Raw genomic sequence first — 9,598 nt, forward strand, 5'->3', positions numbered from 1 at the left:
TATGTGTGGTAGCAGTAAAGTGCTTTAGTAGAGAGTGGCCAGGGAGGTTTGTGTTCAAAGCCAGGGCAGGCCACATAGGGGGTGAATGACCTCCACTGAAGGCTCAGTCGCTGACTCATGTGGCTGTGTGGAGCCAGAGAGGAGCTGAAATCCTGACAGTAAGAGGTTTCTCAAGAGTGAACAGGACAAAGAGGAAGAGCTATGTCTTCTTTGCTTTGTAACTTTCACACCCTGGGAAGGAAGCACAGGGACTGAGTCTGCTCCACTTTTTTCAAAGCAGGACTGCAGATGGTTTTAACAGTCCTTACTGGTTTAGTTCTAGCGTGTTGCTGGGTGGCTCACCTTTGATACATATTTGCATCACTTTCAACATTTGCTATTTTTAAACTAGCAGAATGATGCAACCACAGTATTACATTACAAGTACAAATGCAAGGGCAAACACCCTCAACCAGTCATAGAAGAAATACTCAAATTATTAACTTAAATAAATGTAGCAAAACCACACTATAAAAATCTACATAAAAATAGATACTCCATAATATTGGACATTACATTAACATGCACTATATGTTAAAAGGGCTACATCACACACACAGTTCTTTCTATATTGATATAAACCTATTTTACTCAAATGAATTTGGTACTTGGCAGCGGTGGAAGAAGTACTTAGATTCTCTACTCAATTAAATGTAGTAATACCAGAGTGCAAAAATACTCTGCTACAAAAAAAGTCCTGGATTCACAGTTTACTTAGGTAAAACTACAAAAGTATTAGCATCAAACTATATGGAAATTACCAAAAGTAAAAGTACTCATGATGCAGTAAAGCACATTTCCTATTCATGTATGTCATGTTATTTGATTATAATTACATTATTGTGCAAATCACATCTAAATGTTTCAGCTGGTAAAGGCAGAGATAGTTTTAACTACCTTATATGTGTATAACTTGAAGTAATGATGGGTAGCTTGTGAATTTCCCATCAGTGATCAGTAAAGTCTTATGGTTGTATTGTACTTTGCTTTGTTACTCAGATCCTGAAAAGCAATTAAAGTTATTAAATAAATGTAGTGGAGTAATAAGTAGAATATTTGTCTTTAAAATGTCGTGACTTTCGTATAAAGTAGCAGAGAATGAAAGTACTCAAGTACAGATACCTCATACTTGTACTTAAGTACAGTACTTGAATAAATGTACTTAATTACTTTCTGCCACTGCTTGAATGTAATATCCTTTTTTAAATTTCAAATTGAATGTGCTGAAACACAACCTGAAGAGCAAAAAAAAAAAGTGTAACTATCCATATATTGCAGTCTGGATTTAGATCTTTAAGAACAGTTGGTAAGAGTGGGCTGTGAATACTCACGTGGCATGATCCCTTGTTCCACAAGCTGCTCCCGAGTTCTCCTCTGCTGCAGACAAAGCTGGAGAACTGAGAGTGACACAGAGGTCAGGAGCCAACTCATCTGAGTCAGCTAACAGCCATCTCTGGCTTTAAACTGTGAAACCTTCCAGACTTCAAACACAACAAAGTACTTATTATTTCTCAGTCAATGCGGTACCTCAAAGGTCTGAGAGTAAACCCTGTTCTCACCACAGACATCCTATTCACTTCCTGTGTATGTTTAACTGGGGTTGTTAAAAGTACAGCAAAACAGACTCAACAGTGTGGTGTGATTGGCCGAGAGCCTTCCCATTGAGAGTCGATATCTTTTTGTAGGATGCAAATGCAGTTAAAGTAAGTACAAGCTATTTTATCTGGTTGAATTAATGTCAGAGCTGCTAATGAGCAGAACTGGAGATCAAAGTGATTCATGTCTAGTTAATAAATGGTTTTTATATTCTAATCTTCCTTTTGATGGATAAGCAGCGATCAGCTGTGTTACTGTGGAACATCAAAGCCATGACTCTCTTCCAGTAGAAATGGTTGACTCTCGCACACAGGCCCCATATACAGTATGAGTCCACGGTCCCATCAATATAAACTGTAGTAAGATCCAGGTTTAAACATTTATAAACAAGTGAACATGGACATGTTATTTCAGTAGAATAACACATCTCTGTGTGGAAAAAAGCAAAAAAAATGAGCGAGATGCTGAGTGATGGTGATGAATGAGGCAGCAGTATGAGGTATGTGAAGCCCTTATCATCACCACTGTAGTGAAGTGAAACTGACTTAGATAGATCTACCCAGTGAAACAACTTCTCCTTCTCCCACTCACACACATGCACACACACATACAGCAGACCTGCTCAACTCTCCTGGGAATGGCGTTGCGTCTGAGCAGCCCTCTGTGACTCACTCTAGCAAAAATAAACCGGGCAGCTGTGAGAACAAGGCCTGGGAACCATGAAATTTGGGGGTGGTTAAGGGGCTGGGATCTCCAGTTTGTACACAGAGCCGAGGGGACATTCACAAGTTTCTACTGGTGAGCAAGAGGCAAGAGCTGAGGCAGAGGGTGGGAGGCTGAGTCCACTCTCAGAGCAACCCATCAGCTCTGGAGCAAAGAACACAGTGTGCCTGCCCTGCCTGCTGTTTCCTATTACAAACCCAAGCTGGTGGGGTGGGGGTTACGGTTAGCCAGAGACAAATCATACCCAGAGATTGTAAAAAAAAAAAAAAAATTGCCATTGGTTTGTCTCAACATTTAGCTGTGACGTGGAGAGAATGCCACAGGCAGTAACATTTAATAGTGCATATTACAGCATATCAACAACATCTAAAACTGCCTGCCAGTGCCACAAGAGAATGCTAAGTTTAATTTGAGCATCAGTACCAGGGGTACAGCTCATGCCCGGGGCCCTCCTCACTCAACCTGAACCCTGACTAACCTCCCCGTGATGTAAACCGGCTCCACTCTCATGCTCGCTAGCAGAGCGTAAACAGAGGTTTTGGAGAAACACAGAGAGAAGGCTCTGCTCGAATCCCTGTCTACTGATGTAATCTCTAATCTCAGACCCATGTTGTTCTCAGGAAATCATCCCTGGAGGTCTCCCATCAGAGCTTTGATTTTATTTGACTTTTTATCCTTTTTAGAAACAGGGAAAATAAAAACGAAAATACCGTTTGATGTAGCGACAGATGCTCCCTGCCCAGACAAAGCTGAATTTAGTATCGAAACAGACTGACACTGGGTTATGTTGACTTTGCTGTTATAAATACCAGAGACTTTAAACAGAATCCCATTTTACAACCAGAGACAGACTAAACCAAGCACACGCAGATTGTATTGGTTTATTGAGAATGTCATTTGTGTGTACAGTAGCAGATTCAGATGACTTTTCCTTTTATTGCTTTCATATGCTGCAAAAAGTCCCAGAAAATTCCTGAATTTAATTGGTAGACTTTGTGTTATATTGTAAAAAATAACAGTATATAGACAATTCCTCAATGTAGACAGGTGAGCAGTTGACCTGCATATCAAATGGTTTGCCCCAACGATGTTAGACTAACGTATCTGTAGTAATTTTAGCTGAGAAGGCACTAGGCTATAGAATGTGGCTGTTGGAAACCAAATTTATACTATATCAGTGTAAAATACTAGTTTAACTCACAGCATTTGAGCAAAGTTGTATTTTTTAAGCCAAACAGCCTAAGAGGTTAGGGTTACGGTTAGCCTAAGGTTTCCTAACTGTGCATATGACAAATAAACACTTTGACCTAAGGTAAAGCCAGACTCAAAGTTATGAGAAAACAAGTTTCCTTCCTCATGAGTGGGCATGTCCTCCAACTCTGCATGCTGGCCCTGACAGATACAAATCAACAATTTGCTGCAAGGAGTCATTTCAGTGTTGTAATGCCTTTTCCTATAACTGTAAAAAGCAATGCTGTACATTATCACCTGTAGGATGCAAAATGACTGTATCACAACACGGACCTTAGATACCTCATGCGCTTCGGTGGCTGGCAAATATTTTTTAATCAAATGCGACTTCACGGTAGGTTAATCATAATCTAGTACAGAACCTAAACAGCAGTAACATTGGTTTGATCACTGAAAGCTACAGTTATCATTACTGAAGGCCTGGTCTGCTGCAGGTGAATGCAAACAAAGAAGAATGAAAATATGCAAACGATTATCAGAATCTTGATCAGCGACACATCTGTGTAATACACCTCATTTGAATGAAACTCACGATGTGTACTTACACTACAGAAGTGAATTCATACTTATATTGAGACAAAAAAACACAGTGGTGTTTCAACAAAGTAACAGTATAAACATGGGCAGTCAGACTGATGTCTTTTCTTCTAAACCTGTCCCTCAAAGACTCTTTTTCCAGAACAAGTTTGGTTTATTAATCCCTCAAAACACAGTAGCTGAAAGAAAGATGCTTGGCATGAATCCCTTTGCTGTTGACCTGCCATTTCTGTGTCTACATCACTACAAACCCCCTGCAACTGCTATCAGCATCAATAATGGCAAACAAGCAGTAAAAAACATGAGTTTACTTTATGCAGCTATTCAAGTAAAACTATGAAATGCATACAGGTAGCACCCCCCCACCCCCAAAAAAGCAGAGGAAAGAAAAAGCACCTGATTTGAATTTACCCCTGCAGATGGAGGGGGTCTCCACATCAAGGCAGGCCATAGAGGACAGTGGTGGTTTACTTGGTCGCCAGGTCTGGAGTCCCATGGAGTGATGAGGCCAGTGGAAACCGGGGAGTCAGGGAGAGAAAAGACCCAGCTCTGAGCAAAGGACAGCTGGCTTTCAGAGCTGCACACAGTCCCTCTTCTCTGGCTCTGTACTGGCCTCAGTGGAGAAAGTGCGAGTGCTCAGTCAACATCAGGAGGAGGGAACACCGCACTGCTCATGTTAACCCTCGCTAGGTCACTGTGTTCAACTCACAGAGGACTCATCATACTACAACTTCTGATTATCTCATAATAATCAATATTTCTTGGTTTATAAATTCATTCAGCAGGGGCCCAAATCATTTACTGGTAATAATCGATCCAAACAAGCGCTTGAGAATTTTAAGCGTGCACATCTCCATGAGAAACACAATAAGTTTTTCTTTTCTTTCCTCTGAAAATTTTTTAAGCACTAAATAACATCGACAAGAACAAACATACTGGGTTCTAAAGGAAAAAGAAGCTGATCTTTAAACATTTTTTTAATGATTAGTTGAGATTTTTTTAAACATGTATATGGATATTGTTTTCATCGATGTTTTCCACTGCAACACCACTGATGTACACTGTATTTTATCTTACAGTAGCTGATGTATCAATTCCCAGCAAATCCAACTTTTCTGATTATGTTTTCAAAAAGTGTGATAAGAACCTCTCAAACAGGAAAGGTGTGTAAAGAAAGAGATGACAACAAAGAGCAAAACTGCAGCAGCTCGTAGACAAATACACTTAGCCATGGCTTACAGTGGTGTTTAGATTCCATTCACAGCTACAAACACACAACAGGAAATGAGGTCAAAGGGAATGACTGTAATTCTGGTGAATCTCATGTGTCTCAGACTCCAGGAAGGCTGGTTAGAAAACGTCAAAGCTAACAAGCAGGCGTCTGCTCCCGCTGAGGGTCTGATGTCAAGGTGAAGCTGCAGAGACACAGGATGTGCTCGGTTCTTGGCTGTTCCTGTGACGTGTTTGAACAGAACAATAGATGCAGGGGAGGACTGAACCACTAATAAGGTTAACTTGTGGGGTCAAGAGATATATACGTCAAACAGCACGGGACAGGGGAAGCATGGAGTTTTTAAAGAACTAGTACAGTTGGACAATATTTTATGCTGGGTCACTGCTTGGACTGAATAGTGGTGAACAACAAGACCATAAAAAATACGGGAGAGTAGTCGGAGCAACAGGAATGTGGAAAAATATTTTTCTGCATGTCACACTGTCCATAAATACACAGAATTCCTTTGAGGTCATGTTTCGTAAGCCCGTTGGCCACAGGAACAAAACAACAGATTTTATGAATGCCTTATACACCTGTTTTGTCCCACAGTCAAAACCTGTCTCCTGAATCAGAGTCCGCTGTGGGCTCTCAGCGTCCCAGACCAGTCAGGAACAGTGCTGTTTCTCATCGTCTGTCACAATTTAAAAGTCTAATTTCTTGACTTCAGTCACAAAGTTGCTCGTATTAATTCAAGATGTTTTCCATTCACATAAATATATATGTGAAAAACACTATCTGGATTTTCATTTATTATTTACAGTTTGTAATTTACCCTCTTTTAAGCAACAGCAACAACAACATAACTGCACTGACTGCTATTAATAGCAATTTTAGTTCAGGGAATATTGTACTTATTGCATTACAACATCCATTACAACAGCCATCTGTTTCCCACTGGCCATCACCATATTACAAAAGCATGACTACTCGCTTAGAATAGAGTGAGAACATATGAGTATGCAGCTGTAGTCACTAAGCAGGTCTGAGCAGGATGCAGGTTTGTGCTAAAGCAAACAAACAAATGATGTCACTGTCTTAAGGTGTCATGTATTTCAAGATTATGTTCAGTTATACTGTGTTTTGGTTCAGTCCATACCAAGAGAGGAAAACTACTCTTGTTTCCTTTTACTTCTGGTCCAGTTTGTGTTCACACTGGCTCATTACAAACAAACTCAGAGGTGTCAACATGAAGACAAATGGACTGACAGGTAACTCATTCATAGGACAGTGGACCATTATGGAGAAATATGTGATATGTGTGGCAGAACTTAGGTTTGATTTTATTCTGTCATAAAACAACCTCTGCATAACACACAACACTTTCACACCAACCTAAGCAAATTAAACAAAGCATACAAATACACCAGATTTGTTTTAAACTGAACAAACAGTTTGGTTGTGTGTTGCAAACTAAAATAAGAGATTAAAGCTTTACATTATGATCAACACATTACCGTCTAGTGTTTGAACATAGGTTAAGAGCCTATAAGTAGGAAGAAGAAACGGGGTCATTGGACTAAACAACAAAGTAGCCACTTCCTAACAGTGCTGAGGTACAACAATGTTCCGCCCACATGTGTCCCCACCCGTCCAGCTCCACTCACCAGTCTTGCAGCAGTAGCAGCTTCAGAGACATTTCTTCTAGCTGTGCAGGATGAGCAAGGCCTCTGTGGATGCCAATGACAGGGCTCAGATCCACTGTGATTCTGCTGGTAAAGCACAAAGCAGTATCCCTTTATAACATATCAAATTTTGTTTGTCTATACAACATACATTTATTGAAGTAAACACATGGATATGATATAGCCATTCAAAAACTGAAAATGAAAAATGAGAACTACAGTATACTTACATACAGTATGTACATGATAATCAGCGACTTTTGCTTTTCGACTTTTGACATCTTCAAAACTGTCCAAACGGATACATGGTAAATGGACTGTATTTATATAGCGCTTTTTTCCAAAGCGCTTTACAGGGAGATCATACCACCATTCACCCATTCACGCACACATTCACACACCGATGACGACAGCTTTTCTGTTTTGTGCTTGTTTTCTTGGTTAGATTTCCTGTCCTGTGTTACCTCACCCGCACCAGCTTTACCCCGGTTCACAATTTCTGTTCATTGCTTCCACCTGCTGCTCGTTACGCCCGGTCTCCTGTCTATATATCCTCCTCCCTTCTCTCAGTCCAGTTGCTGGCTCAACTGTTCTCCATGCCTTGTTGCCCCCATTGTCCGTCTCGCTAGGTACGACACACTGCCTGCCCGCTTTAAGTTTTTCCTATCAGTCTCCTGTTTGGTTCTTGCCTTGGTTACCTTTGGACTGTTCTTTTGAGTTTTTCCTGTCAGCAAGGTTAGTTTTAGTTGTTATTTAGAGTTTGTTTCATGTAGCTCCTTGACTGTTCTGTTTAGAATAAAGTTTTGTACCTGTATTTTGAAGCCCTGCCAGGTTGAACACTTCATTGTTTTACTTGCCCCTTTGTTTCTCTTCAGTTTTATTAAACTGAATAAACACTAGACTCCAGACTGTCTGTGTCTTGGGTCCTTCCTTGCCTGAAACCTAACAGACCCTAATACCCAAGACTTAAACCATGTTGCCACCCTAAAATTCTGTGATTTCCTTGTGACAGAGTTCCCACAATGTGTGTGTTAACAGGTTTCAGTCCCCATAATGTAAGTAATACAAAGGCACAGAACTCCAGGTATTTTCAGAGCTTTTTTTTTTTAATATTGTGATGCCTAGTTTTACAAACTGTTCACTGGCAATATTGTAAAGTCTTTATGGTGCATCAAAATTACCTGATGTTGACTAAAGAAAGTTTCACCTCTTAGATTTATATACAGATCGGCACCAAATGGCAGACTTCCTAAAAATCTTTTCAGTTTTCTGAACAGTGGATTATGTGGCTTTCCATTTTTCCTCAAAGTGGATAGAGTAATTCAGAATGACACTTCTACATTCCCTGATGGTGATGATTGAAATGTTGCATTAAAGTACTGGCGGTTTCTACTTTGTGTGCACAAAGGATTTTCCATTTGTGCCTCTGCTCTCCTAACACCCAGCCTCTTGGCCTGGAGTGACCTGGCTCTGCACATTTCCTCTCATCTTGAACAACTTCTGTTTTTTCAAAGCAACTATATTTAATACTTGGAATGACGGCCTAGACCTCTGTGAATGTTTTTTGTACTTGCAGTGATTGTTTGCATGATGTTGTCCTGCAGCACTGAGTGAACCCGTTTGTTTGACTCGCCAACAATAGCATCGGCTATGTTGACTGAACCCCTTATATTCCCACAGAGTCATTAGCAGAGGTTTATGTACTGGGGACTGCTGGGGCATGTGTATGAGGTGCAACTCTCCATTTTGCACGTGCAGATCTTCACTAGTCTGAATCTCCCAGTTGGAGTCAGTCAGATGGTGGCACTGTGGTGTTTTAACTCCTACAATGTGGCATTGTGGATCAGAGCACTTCTGGTACACACAGGGCACACTTTCTCTCATAAAATACACTGAATTACAGACATATTTTTGTTGCAGCCATTTAATTATCCAGCTAATTGATATCCCTGCAGGGTGGGCCTGGAAACCCTGCACAGAAATAGCTGACCTGCCTCCTTCCACCATCCCTTTAATCATGGTTGCTGGCAGGTACTGCAAGTCCCTCACTCACACACATACACACACACACACACACACACTGTGAACAAGCTGTGAATATGTTTTCAGCTGCTTGCTGTCGCATTCTAGTGATTTATAACCCATCATGCAGGACTTGGCCAGCTCTCTGTGTACTAACAACACAATAATGAAATGCACAACTGTTGGAGAGAAGAACAATATCACAGATCTGCTGTGTATGTGTCTCTTGATGATAATGCTGAATGTGCATGTGTATGCGCCTACAGTCTCGACTGATCCAACTACTTCAGCGTCTCTCGGTGAGTGTTGTGCGCATGTGCACCGTGAACGTCATGCTGGCCCCAGCTGGATCACAGTGGATCCTAAGCGTCAAAGGCTGGCTGACTGTAGACTTACAGGAGTTCACCTGCAGCCTCACTGGAGCTGCCCTGCTGGCCATGTTCAGGTACTGCACTTTGGTGGTACTTAGCCACTGTTTAGCATTAGATAGGTGGAGAAATTTTTAACACTCAAACCCTATTACTCTAAAAAA

The 9,598-nt window shown here is 40.9% G+C and overlaps 1 protein-coding gene across 9 annotated transcripts in view; it reads right to left on the reverse strand.

The window, feature by feature from the left end:
• Positions 1-9,598, reverse strand: part of mrtfbb (myocardin related transcription factor Bb) — an 80,094-nt gene that overhangs the window by 13,567 nt on the left and 56,929 nt on the right. For 2 of the 9 annotated variants that reach the window (XM_020610527.1, XM_020610521.1), the window contains exons 1-3: positions 7,027-7,118; positions 4,543-4,759; positions 1,371-1,436 (exon numbers count right to left, since the gene is read on the reverse strand). The exons of 3 other annotated variants lie outside the window; for them this stretch is intronic. In XM_020610527.1, the coding sequence (XP_020466183.1) occupies positions 1,371-1,436; positions 4,543-4,642 (166 nt within the window). In that variant the 5' untranslated portion in view covers positions 4,643-4,759; positions 7,027-7,118. Of the gene's footprint in view, positions 1-1,370; positions 1,437-4,542; positions 4,760-7,026; positions 7,119-9,598 lie in introns of those variants that run through there. 4 more of the 9 variants (XM_020610524.1, XM_020610523.1, XM_020610525.1 and 1 more) reach the window with 4 other exon arrangements.

Source organism: Monopterus albus, unplaced genomic scaffold, assembly GCF_001952655.1.
Source record: "Monopterus albus unplaced genomic scaffold, M_albus_1.0 scaffold105.1, whole genome shotgun sequence".
Taxonomy (NCBI): Eukaryota; Metazoa; Chordata; class Actinopteri; order Synbranchiformes; family Synbranchidae; genus Monopterus; species Monopterus albus.